Source organism: Elgaria multicarinata, chromosome 7 (assembly GCF_023053635.1).
Source record: "Elgaria multicarinata webbii isolate HBS135686 ecotype San Diego chromosome 7, rElgMul1.1.pri, whole genome shotgun sequence".
NCBI lineage: Eukaryota > Metazoa > Chordata > Lepidosauria > Squamata > Anguidae > Elgaria > Elgaria multicarinata.
In genome coordinates, this window is record NC_086177.1 from 29,641,064 (window position 1) to 29,654,306 (window position 13,243).

Consider the following 13,243-nt stretch of genomic DNA (forward strand, 5'->3'; position numbering starts at 1 on the left):
GAGATGTACCAAGCAACTCTGATGGCCTGGTAGCTCCAATTTCACTGGCATTGTTATCCTAATTACTAAAGATACAGTAATAATCATAAGACTCAAAACTAACAACACCTCCACCTATAAGCCGGTTGGAATGAAGCATTTGCTTTTAAGTTAATGCCAACCTCATCCAAGTCCATTCAGTGACTTGGAGCTAAATACAGTTGAAAACAATAGTGTTTATTTACATGTAACAGAGTTAAAGATCTCAGGTTAAATTCAAATATTCTGGCTTTACTCATGGAGGTGCAGAAGAAGTAATTAAAACCAACCATTTTCCATTTGTCTGCATTTGGAACACATAATTCTAGTATCAACATTTTATGCTACTAAATATTTTGAAAAGCGGGATTAATATATTCAGGCGTAAATGGTCTTAGTCCAATTGAATGGTAATTTATTAATAAACAAATAAGTCAATAACTTCAGGATATCTTCAACAACAACAAAAGGAAAAATGATAAACGATAAAATAAGATTAATACAGTTTCCCTTTTCATATATAATGGAGGAAAAAAAATCAATGTTTCAGGTTATTTTAAAGTCAGCTTTTCAGATGGGAAGGGAAAAGAACACTTTCTGGTGTTTGGTCCAAACATCCAACTACAATTTTAAAAATAAATTACTATGCATCAATTTACACTTTAAAACAAGTCCTTGCATATAAAAGAGCCCTTACAGGGAGAGAAAGAAAAAAGGTTCCCCCCCCGCCCCACCAATAAGGTATCATTTTTGATTACCGCGCAAAGAACTCGGTGTCAAATGTCGCCTTGATCTGAACGAACCTGGATTGCGCCTTCATAGGGTTGCGATCCAGATCCCACTGAAGTCAATGGTAACCCTCCCATCGATGTTAATGGACTCCACCTTTAGACCTACGAAAAGAATCGCCGTCAGACGCTGCCGTGGGTTGGCTGGCCGTTGTCGCGCGGGGAGCTGGTCTGCGCCCGACCGAGCCGAGGCAAGGCAGCCAAGGAGACGGGCGCGCAGGGTGGAAGACGCCGCTCCTCTTGGGAAGGGCACGAGGGCAAAGGGGGGAACCATGTCTCGAAATCAAGGAAAACAAAAACACAAACTTACGTGTTATTTGGAGTAACACTGTCCTTTAACAAACCTTGGCTTAATGGGGCGGGGGAGGGGGAGCTGTCTCTGTACAGAACAGGGGTTTTGTGGGGCGGCGGCGGCGGCGTTTTCTGAGGGGGGTTTTGTGGGGCAGAGGCCGGGAAGCGCCCGCTGCAGTTCTCCGTGGAAACAGGGGCTGGTTTTGGCGTCCCCTCAGAGCGCGGCGGCGCAGTGGCTGCGGTCTCGCTCCCCGCCCGCTCCCGTCGGTCAGAACTTGCTGCAGTCGTAGACGAAGGCGCCGGAGGGCCGGTAGAGGGGCTGGCTGCCGGGGAAGGCCATTTGGCAGCTGCTGGCCGCGCCGTTGCCGTTCACCGGCGAGTTGTTCAAGCCCAGCCGCTGGGAGGACTCGAACATTTCCCGCACGGCGTGGAAGTTCTGCTGCTGGCCCGGGTAGCCCGCGGGGGACGGCGACGAAGCGGCCGCCGCCGCCGCCGCGGCAGGCGCCAAATGGGCCAGCTCCCCCACCGCCGTGGCTTGGTTGAGGTACCAGGAGGCCAAGCGGCCGCCGCCGCCGCCGCCCTGCGGGTGCCCCTCCTGCGGGCTCAGGCTGAGGGAAGAGGCGCTGCTGCTGCTGCTCGCCGCCAGGCTGTATTCGGGCAGCGGGTCCTGCTCCACGGGGCTGCCGCCCAGGTGGGCCCCGCCGCCGCCGCCGCCTGCCCGCTCTCCCCCTCCGGCGGCAGCGGCGGCGGCGGCGGCGGCGGCGGCCGCGTAGAGGCTCATGGCTTGCAAGTTGCAGTGGTAGTTGCTGGCGCCGCTTCCCGCCTGCGCCGCGGCGCTTCCCGCGCTGCTCGTCGTGTTGGCGCCCTGGCTGCAGGGGGCGCTGTAGAGCGAGCTCTGCGCCGCCGCCGCCGGCGAATAGCAGCTGCTCAAGGCCAGCGACGGCAGCGACGCTGTCCTGGACGTGGAGGCGGTGGACGAGGCCGACGAGGCCGACGACGAGGCGGAGGGCGGCGGCGCCAGAGCCAAGAGCTCCCCGGCGGCGCCCTGCGGAGACGCGCGCAAGGAGGTCATGATGATGTTGTCCACGCTGAAGCCGCCGCCGCCGCCCGCAGGCCCTGCGGGGTGATGTTGCGGCGGAGGATGATGGAGGTGAGGGTGGTGGTGGGGGTGGTGCGGATGATGGTGCGGGTGGTGGTGCGGGTGGTGCGGATGATGGGGGTGGTGCGGATTCTGCTGCTGCTGCTGCTGCTGCTGCTGCTGAGCTTCTGCCGCGGGAGGTTCCAAGCCGAGCGGCCGGCTGCCCCCGCCGCCGTGCGGACTGCCCCCGCCGCTGGAGAGGCTGCTGGCGCTGGAGCTCTCGGGGCTTTCGATCTTGGGCACGGGCGTCCCTCCCAGCGGGGACAGGGCTTGCGGGGGCGACGCGGAGCCGTTCTCCGTCTTGATGTCCTGGAGCCGGACCGGCGGCGGCTGAGCCTGGCCGCCCTCTTGCTGCTGCGGCGGCTGCTGCTGCGGCTGCTGGTGCCTCGGCGGCGGCGGCGGCGGCGGCGGCGGCTGCTCCTTGAGGTGGAGGCGCTCCTTCTCCTCCTTGTCCTTGACGGCGTCTTTCTTCTTGAAGCGCCTCCGGCGGCGCAGGAACGAGCCGTTCTCGAACATGTTGTAGGAGTCCGGGTCGAGGGTCCAGTAGCTGCCCTTGCCGGGCTTCTTGTCGTCGCGGGGCACCTTGACGAAGCACTCGTTGAGCGAGAGGTTGTGGCGGATGGAGTTCTGCCAGCCCTGCTTGTTGTCCCGGTAGAAGGGGAAGCGCTCCATGATGAACTGGTAGATGCCGTTGAGCGTGATCTTCTTGTCCGGCGCGTTCTGGATGGCCATGGTGATGAGCGCGATGTAGCTGTACGGCGGCTTCACCAGGTCCTTGGGCTGCGGCTGCGGCGGGTACGGCCCGTACGGCCGGCCCATGCCGGCCCCGGCCCCGCTGCCCGGGTACTGCTCATGGGCCGCCGCCGCCGGGTGAGGCGAGTACATGCTCATGGGCGCCGGCATGGCCGCGTAGCCCCCGCCGGCCGCCGCCGCCGCCGCCGCCGCCCGGTAGTAGCTCTGCTCGCCGCCGAGGTAAGGCACCACTCCCAGCGAGTTGGGGCTGGACACCGAGTAGCGCGCCTGCATGGCCTCCTTTCCAGCCGCCCAGCCGGACCAGGCAGCAGCAGCAGCAGCAGCAGACCGGCCTCCTCTTCTTCCTCCTCCGCCGCCTCCTCCGCCTCCGCCGCCTCCTCTGCTTTCCCCCCTCCACCCCTCCGCAGCTCCGGAGCCAAAAAAATATAAACCCGAAAAGGCGACCAGGATCTTCCTTTCTTTCCCAAAAGGGGGAAACGCACAAACAAGAGCCCTCGGGGGCCGGTTAAGGCTTCTCCCTTCCCCTCCCCCGCTCAAACGTGCACCAAAAAATAAGAAAAAAAATTGAATGAATAAATAGAAACAAGCCAGCGGGGAGGGGAGGGGGGATGGCGGGGGGTGGGGTGGAGAGAAGTCTCCTTTTTCGTCTTCTCCTCTTCCTCCTCTTTTTTCTTCTTAAATCGAGGCACCCACACTCCGCGGAAGCGATCGCAACCGAGTGGAAAAGTTAGTGACTGCCATCGAGGATTACGGGGGGGGGGGGGAGGAAACGCGCGCGGGCGCGCACAACACACACACACACGCCCGTCTACGACCAAAATCCGCTTTCGCAGCTCCCAAAGTGCCTTCTTCCTTCTCGTTTTTCCACGGACCTCGGCAACAGGTTGGGCTGCAAAAAAAAAAAAAAAAAAAGCCCCAAGGAAACCAAAAAACCCCGCGCCAGGCGAAGTAAACAAGGAGGGGGGGGGATGGAGAGGGGGAAAAAAAGACCGGAAATTTTTCTTTGGGCTGAAGTAGGGGCGACAGAACGATCCACCTTCCCCGAGCGCCTGGGCCTCGGTTTTCTCTTTCAGTCTGTCTCTCTCTTTTTCAGTTGCGAGCTGCTCGGAGAGGCATTTGGAAAAACTTCTGAACTTTTGAGCATCCGTCACCAAGGCGAGGACTTTTTTACGTACTCGCAGGATTCTTTTTTTTTTCCTCCCCCCACTTTTTTTTTTCCTTTTTCTATCCGGGCTGCGAAGCCCCGCCCCGCAGCCAATGAGAAGACGGAGCCGAGCTCTGAATGGCAGGGGCGGAGAGCGCGCGCGCGAGAGAGCCAAGGAGGCTCGCAGGAGCTGCCGGAGCAGCGGCAGCTCGGAGAATTATAGTTCTGGGACTGGCCACACACGCGCACATCAACCCCGCCCCGCACGTATATAGAGCTTCCCGGCACCGCCGCGTTCACTCCTTGCCTCGCACGGGAGTAGAGGGATCAAATTACTGTCTACTCGCTCCAGAATGAAAACGCACAACATTCCTGTAGAGTCATCAGTAGGCAAATGCAGCCTGCTTCACACATACCAATTCCAACACGCGCACACACACACACAGGCAGAGATCGAGCCCGGCACTGTAATATGATAGCTTTGTTAGAAACAACTTCAAACCACGAAGTAGTGCGCCAGCTTTCAAGGTTCACAGAGCTCTTCGTAGTCAGGTTTGATTTATTTATTTATTGCCTTTTTATAACGCCCAAAAGCCGAAGCTCCCTGGGTGGTTCACAAAAATTAAATCCATTCAAAGTATACAACTAACTTGATTTAAGTCATACGAAAGAGATGGGGAAAGAATGGCACGGTGGTAGTAGGTGGTATGCAAAAAAAAGCAAACCGTGTTCGTCATAAGTTGTGGTGGTAGAGGAGGAGGAATCCATATTAGGACAATATCTGTATTAATGTCACAAACCAAAATGTCACAGAATAATGTGCAAGCTTTCGAGTTCTCCAGAACGCTTCGTCGGGTTAGGTGGTAAACAAAGCGGATGGTGTGGTTTCCAGGAAGGGAGTGGGGAGCGTTGCCCTTCTGTCAGCAACTTCTGTGTCTCCCCCTCCCCTTTCTTCTTTCAAACTCCCTCACTGCACTGAGATATTTAATTCTTTCTTTCTTATCAGGCCTAAGGAAGTGTTATATGAACCCGGACATCTAGCCCACTGCTTTGGGATTTTTATTTGGTTTTATTTATCGAGTTCTAATTTGGATTCCCCCCCCCGCCCCCCATTGGACACATACAGTCTGTCTGCATTTGTTCTCTCAACAGATATAGATATAAGTGACACCAAAAAAGCTTAAAGTGAAGCAAGTAAACAAACTTTAAGCATGCCTATGAGTACATCCAACAAGCTACAGTTTCCTCTGGATATAAATATTCACAGACACCCCAAGAAAACTGTTGGGCTGATTTCAACGGGGGAGATTTAAGTCATTGGGCCAAGTGCCTTTCGCTGGATTAGAGCTCATGCATGTAAGAATGTATGCAAGGCTGGATTATACACCCAATTGGAGGTATACGACAGTGTACACATTATTCTTACCTATACAAAAGTCGTGTGTGTGTGTGTGTGTGTGTGTATCAATCAGATATCAGGAATGTATGTGTTTGACTTTTTTGATACTGTAGATACCTTGATACAAATGCTGCTGCCACTCTCTAATTTATGCAGATCCACAAAATAGATAGATTCATATTTGCATACTCCTTTGTTCATCTCTCTCTCTCTCTCTCTGTGTATGTGTGTCTACACACGCACACACACACGCATTAACCACGGACTATATCTATCACCGTGCATTGTATATATTTCTTTAGGAAGACATTTTCTGAAACCCACGGTGTTCCCAAGTGCTCAGCAACAGATCTGAGCTCGTAGGCCTTCCTTCTAACTCTCTCTGGGCTGGTTCTCTGTCACCTCCTTGCTACTGCATCGGCTTCCTATACGTAAGCTTCTTTCTTCCACACCCTTTAGTCGTCCTCCTCTGGGGTCACTCCCCTCTGCCCTGCGTGGCCAAGGGGGAACTGGCGAACATCCTCCCTCGATTCTTCACACCAAGCAGGCTTAAAGAGGGGCCCCTAAGCTCCCCCAGGTCGGTCCTGGCAGCCCCACCTTCCCCCGCTCCATCCAGCTGCCTGACCAAACTTTCCTGAAGGGATTCCTTTCTCTGCCATTTGACAAGCCTTTGACGAGTTCTCCAAAGCTGCCTTTTATGAATCGGCTTTTCCTGTGACAACTTGGAGAGACCGAGATTGTAGCCTGCCGTGTTTATAAACACAGGCAGGCTTTAAAAGTTATGTATATATCCGCCTCTGGCTAGCTTGTTCAGGTAATCTTTACTGGTAGTGAACCGTTAAGCCTTTGTGTTATATGAGGAAGAGAGAGAGAGAGAGAGTTTGATTTTATTTTTTTCAGCATCCGAATTTTATACAGATTTGCTGCGAAATAAATTATGTTCCGATCAATGGAATTAACGTCTATAGGTTTGGAATGTAAGACTTAGAAAACTTGCAATCATGGTCTCTGCTGCTGAGGCACGGCCGGGGTAGCTTCTGATGATGCACAAGTAGGCGAACCTTCGAGTTTCACAAGAGTCTTCATGAGACCAAAATGGAAAGAACTTCTCAGGTGTGCTCTCACAGTTGATTGCGTAAGGTCCTGCCATTCTTTTGAAAACGTCATTGACTAGTTGTTATAATCAGTTCGCTGTGAACAACAATTGAAAAAAAAATGTTTGCAGGATGAAATATTTCAAAGAGGAATTACAAATGAGACACTCACTGGAAAATGAAGCTCTATGTAGTCATTTCAGCAAAAAGAAAACTACTTGAATATGCTGATAAGATAACTCTATCAGGAAAGATAGAAGGAGAGAACGTAATTATTTGGCTTTAATAGATGCCAGCGCTAAATATCCCCCTCTCAAATTGTTTTTTTTTCGCTTTAAAAGAAATCTCATTATCATCTTAGTGAGACTTACTTTTCAATTAAGTGTGGATCGCAGCCAAGTGTTGGGAAGGCAGAGTAGCAGTGGGTTAATTTAAAAGGAACCTCCTAATTATGAACAGGGTATGGCCAAAACGAAGAGCTTTTAGGTCTCATTGAGCTGAATGACAGATTTCAGCGCAGGCTTGAACATTTTCCATTGAAATAGTAGAGAAATTCGGGCTGCTCCTACCGTAAAAAATTGTGCTGGGGTGTGTGTGTGTGAAAAGCGCTTGGCGTTCTTTGAGCTAGTGACAAATGTCCAGTCATGAAATGTACCAAAAGCTCCCTTTTGCTTCCCTGGTTATAACACCCCCTCGATTACCCCCGACCCGTCCTACTTCTTCCTTCACCTTTCGCCATGAATGATTGCTCTTGAAGTGACAGCCGCTCTCATGGAGACATGACATCGGATCAACGGAACACATCCACACCCACACCCCTATCGTGTTCTTAGAAAATCGTGACTTGGTGAATCACTTGATATCAAACCGTTCAAAAGTGGCAAGAGCTGAAAATAGACACCGAGGGAGCAGAAGTCCTGACTTCCTCACTCCTGTGTTCCTTAGGCTGAATAAACACCAAACCCTCGCATTCTGTCGACGTCCACCTTTTGTACCCCCCTCCCCGCCTGCCCCTCCGGTTGGAGGATGGGCCTCCTGCGATCTCTCAATTCTCTTTACAGCTTTACGCCTTCCCTGTCGAGGTGACACTTTGGCCATTTGTTAGACCAAGATGCAGCCGTGTCCTTTTGGAAGGGGACGCTTGTTTGAATAATTTAAAAATAAATAAATCAGCACGTTTCATTTGATGGGGAAGCGTCCAAAGTAGGCCGTTTCCATCACGGTTGGTTGTGGTGTAAACGACTTCTGAGACTTTTTTCCTCATTAATTTCGAATTGCAAGGCCCGTTCCTAGCCAATTTGGGGTTCAGGGCTGAGATGGGTTTCCCCCCCCGCTGAAACGAACAGTTCCAGAAATACCCCAGATTAGCCTGGATAAATACTTGCTGCCTGCCAAATCTCTGTGCTGCTGCTGTCGCTGGGCGTCCAACAGAGATCAAAGTTTTTCGCACGAATCTTCACGTTTTTTACTTGAAAGTAAGCTCCACTGATCGCTATAGGACTTTCTTTCAAATAAGTATACTTGAGCATAATTCGTGTAAAATCCAGCATAAATTCGAATTCGAATAGACCCGTTGAAATGAATGGAATGTCAGTTAATCAAAACTGATTTAAGTCTCTATCATTTCAATGGCTCTAATTCCAAGTAGGATTTAAGCTGGATCTTACCCTGTATCTAAAGTTCCCCACTTACTCTCTTGCCAGGGTTTCTTTAAAGCCTGAAGAATGGCACAAATGCGTAAACCTATCTATCCCAATCCAGCGAAAATGACAGCCCGATCCTCTCCATGTCTACTTGGGAGTAGGTCGTGCCATGGAATTTAGTATCCAATAAGGCTGCACTCCTACACTCACTACTTGGGAGTAAGTATCAGAGAACGCAACGGGTCTTACTTCTGAGTAGACATGTATAGGATTGCACTGTTAGTGATCATAGGAGAGACTTATTGAGAGTTAATCCTGGTCTGGACAGGGCTAGTTACTTGGACGTCGGTGCTGCGACAATCCACTTCACTTCCTTCCACCATGGAAAGGTGTTTTGGAGTGCGGCGGGATTAAGTCGATGCAATTTATGCTTCGCTAAATGAGCATAGAATTTCAGCCGGGCTGTGTAATTTTAGGCGTGTTTTTCTCTCTCGGGGGTTAAGACGTTGTAGCTTTACCACTTTTACGGCAATCCGTGGCGATTACGAAAGGAGTGACCTGCAGAAGGAAGGAGGAGGAGAAGGAGGAGGAAGAAGTAGTAGCAGAAGGTGTTCTTCCGTTTGATAAAAAATGAAAGATGATGATGCTATTTTGGATGCCATCCAGGAAAAGAAAGGAGCGTTTGTGTTTTACATAACTACTTCTGCCTACTGTCCTCCCCCACCCCCCACCGCCCGGTGGATTGTAGTATCATTCGGGATAGTTGCGTGGGGTAGAAGTCAAGTAGGCGTGTCCCTTTCTTCCTACACAACCCAGTAAAGCCAACGAATGTAAGTTGATTCATAACCCGATCCTGGCCTGTTTACTTGGGTGTAAGTGGAACACGATATGGTTCCACTTTCACGGTGTGTTTAGGATCGCAGCGGTAAAGATATTCCTTCCCCTTCCGATCCTAAAGAGATTTGCTCTGAAAAAAGCTCAACTGATTTGAATGGGAGTTCCAAATAAATGAGTTTAGGCTGAGGATGACTCCAAGTGGGACAAGGTTTTTCAGGAGCGCTGGATCGGGTTTTCTACTCCCGATTCACAATTTGTACCTGGATGTGAGCAAAACTCAAAGGCCCAACTGACTTGCTGATCCCAAACGCATTTTCTTTTGAGCAAGTCCCATTAATTTCAGAAGAACTTTCTTCCAAGGGTCTTGTTCTGCGTTGTGTGACCAACTTTCGCGCAGACCACGTTAAGAGCTCTGCTGTTATACCTAAAAAGGCAACGTTGCGCGCATTTAACGACCCGTGGGCATGATCAGGAAGCGAGACCGGCGTGTGCTAAAAAAAACCTCACGCAAATCAAGGCTTCCTTTTCGCCGGATCGTGCTCCAAATACATTCCCCCCAGTAAAAGGCAAGCGGAGCAACGCAACTTTGGGGGCATTGGATTGGGACTTGGACCATTCAGGACTGTTCAGCCCTCCTTGTCCAAGCGGTGCTTGCGGAAGAGCCCTCCCAACTCCCAGGTGGGATTCGTGGGCGAAGCTGTTCAAAGCCCCGCAGGCGAACCTTCCCGCGACGCCTCGCTCGGCGGGTGAGGTCGATTCAGGACGCGTTTACGCGGAGTTTACGCGGCTTTCATGTCAAGCTGAAATCGCATTGACTTGGAAAGAAGCCCCAGTAATCTCTGGGGAACTTCCTTCCAAGGAGGCGCGAGAATCGTAGCCCCCGCCTCTCGCCTGGCCCCGAAGTCGCAGCTGCTGTTCCTCACAGGGCTGCTGCAGGCTCAGGACAAGTCTTTCCTCGTGGTCCTCAAGCGGCGTTGCAGAACTTGCGGTGGCTGAGAAGGGGACTGGCGAGCGGAGGGGAGCGACATCGCAGCAGTCCTCCTCGCAGGGAAGGGGGCAGTGTGCAGGTTAGCAAGTGGGACGCCTCTGCTGCCGGCCGGGGCGGGTGGCGGGTGGGGAGAGAGCTGCTGGGAAGCTTAGCGACAAGCCAAGCCCCACGTCCCATTCCGTAGGCATCATTTGCGCACCCGCCGGCGGACACCCGAAGGCAACAGGGGCGCGGGAGGCGCGCAGTGTCGAGCCCAGCAGCAGGTCTGCAACCTGATCGGCGCAGACCCGGGATGTGTGGGTGCCCAGAGGTGCTTGAGCAGGTGTTCCCCAAGGAGACCTGTCCTTGATCCGGGCGTTTGAGTGCTGGAAACACCCCCCCCCACACACCTGTTCGTCGGTTCTGCACGTTTTAAAGCAGCAAAGCTAATGAGAACGAAATCCCAACACGCCCCCACCCCCACCCCTCCACGCCCCAAATCCCCCCTTCCTTGAAACTGCAGGCGAAGGAGTTGTCTCTCCTGAGCCAGCCGGTTCTGACTGGAGACCTTATCGCCCTCCAGGCATCTCTTTCCCGTCCCCTTCCTTCCTCTTTCCTTCCTTGCTATCTCTGCTTTTTCAGAAGCCTGAAGGAGAATAATATAATGGGATTCAAACAGCTTTCCTCAACCTGGCGCCCTCCGAAGAGCAAGACCCATCATTCCCAGGCAGTTCCAATTATAGTACAGTCCGCCTGGAGACTGCTAAGTTGGGGCCGAGTTTGAGATCGTAGCATCCCTTGTTGGACTTTTGTTATGTTACGTTGCCGTTTGTTTGTTTGTTTAAACCTATTTGTTTAGGCTACATAGAAAGGACATCTGGTTGGACCTAGACAACAGCCAGCTGCGTGTGCCTGGGGAGGGGGGGGGGGAATCAGCCGATCCTAACCACGTTTTCTCGGAAGTAAGTCCCATGGATTTCCGTTAGGTTTACTTCAGAGGAAACTTTTATTTTCTTTTTTTAAAGAAGATCACTTCTGCAAGTCCGATGAGCAAAGAGGTGTGCTCCGTGGAACCCTGTTCTACATGTGGAGATTTCACTGAGGTTATTCAGCGCCAAGGGAGATGCACTCTGTTCATGCTCACAGGCACGGTGATGTTAAAAACGGATCTCAGTTCTGGCTCAGCTTAAGGCCTGTTGAAAAGCGGGGGTGAGAAAACACACAACACTCCCCCCCCTTTTTTTTTTTGACGTGGGAAGGCAAGTCAATCCCTAACCAGAAAACAGGGCTCAGAAATTAGCCGCTTCCTCTCCAAATCCGGTAATAAAAGCTGCCCAGAAATAATGGCGAAAACCTTTTCATTCTTTTTGGATGTTGCAATAGGCTGGTGTCTGATGTTCCCGGCCCAAGCCAACTCATAACGAGCTAAGCGCATCCTCCAGCCGGCATTCATGCAGAAAACATTCTCTAAGGATCACACGATCTCACACGATCTCTAAGGATCGCCACCGTCGCCTCGGGCGCACACGGGTCCTTGGCCAAGGCGTCGCGAGGCGTCGCACCTCTGAACAAGCATCACCTGCCTGTTCTTCCGCTGGGTCTGATCTGCTACATCACGCCAATCGGACTGGGTGTCTCTTGAACATATCATCCCTAGCTATGGTTCAGGCGTTTGACTGTGTGTATGTTTTCCTTCCTGAGGGGAGGGGAAGGGGGGTAAAAGGGGGGATTTGTAATCATCCCCTCCGTAAAGCTCTGTGAAGCGCAGCCCCGCTCCCTCTATCCGATTTACTGAAACTCCGCTTGTTGTATACCGGTTTATCCCGCCTGTGTGCTTGGAGCGCCCCCTGACGGTCGAGATGACAATAGCTCTGCTTGGAGCTGAGCAGGGCTTGCTCCATCAAGTCGCCCAAGCGTCTTTTGGAGAGTAGAAGTAAGACTGCTTGATTTCTAAAATAGATTCCCTCTGCCCTGAGTAACGCCAAATGAGTGGATGCTGGTTCTGATTGCTCAGGGAAAGATTGTTTATTCCCGTACACATGCCAGAGCTGAAAATGGGACCTAAATTTACATCCATCCTGTTTAGATTAAGCCCTGAAAAATTGCATGAAGGGGAGTCACTGTCCCTCTGGCAAGAGACAGTATGGTATGAGGGCTGAGGGCTGGTACCAGGGTGTGGCCATCACACAAGAAGAGAGCCTTCCTGGATAAGCCCAAAGGACTCTCTAGGCCACCACTGTGTCTCAGATGTGTCTGGGAAGCCCACAAGCAGGGCATGAAGGTGATAGCTGCTGTCACCCCCTGAAGTGCCCCAGAGACAGGCACTCAGAGGCAGGCTGCTTCTGATCCTGGAGGCAGTATGGAGCCATCATGATAAGTCGCCAGAAGAACATAAGAAGAACAGCATGCTTCCACTGCTACTGGAGGCAGCACATAACCATTAGGACTGGAAGCCACTTACAGCCTTCTTCTCCAGGAATTTATCCAACCCCCTTTTAAAGCCATCCAAATTGGTGGCCATCACTATGTCTTGTGGTAGTGAATTCCATGGTATATGCGCTATGTGAAGAAATACTTCCTTCAATCTGTCCTGAACCTCCTTTCAGTCAGCTTTTAGAGATGATCCTAGGTTCTAGTATTATGTTTCCCTATCCACATTCTCCACACTATGCACAATTTTGTACAGCTCAGGCATGTCTCCCCTTACTCAACATTTTTGTAAGCTAAAAGTGACAGCTGACTGTCATTTTTGTCTAATAACCCTTTCAAGCCACCTTAAGTTGGTAGCCATTTTGTGGCAACGAATTGCATAGTTTTGCTATGTACTACCTCGGAAGTCCTTCCTTTGGTTCCCAGTAAGTTTGGAAAATCTCTATGGTGGGCGTAAGTAGTGTGGGACCCAAGGCACCAATGATCCCATAGACACCTTTTTGTGTGTGTGTGTGTGGGTTCATCTGAGGTGCCCTACCCCTCCTCTTTCTTTCTTTCTTTCTTTCTTTCTTTCTTTCTTTCTTTCTTTCTTTTTAAAATAACACATTTTCTCACTGGTAGCTGGAATTGCTCCAAAGCAAAGTGAGGGCCTTCACTTGCTGCCATTTTCATTTCTCATGAATGCCACTGGACCACAGACATACCTGGAGGCATTCTTAGGAAATGAAGACGGCTGGCGAC

At 51.5% G+C, this 13,243-nt stretch overlaps 1 protein-coding gene across 1 annotated transcript; it reads right to left on the minus strand.

The window, feature by feature from the left end:
• Positions 1-1,338: 1,338 nt before the first annotated feature.
• Positions 1,339-3,310, minus strand: FOXC1 (forkhead box C1). The gene is given in 3 exon segments (XM_063129753.1): positions 1,339-2,238; positions 2,240-2,305; positions 2,377-3,310. Coding segments are annotated over 3 exon segments (1,824 nt in total). The 5' UTR covers positions 3,262-3,310; the 3' UTR covers positions 1,339-1,365.
• Between the last annotated feature and the right edge of the window lie 9,933 nt (positions 3,311-13,243).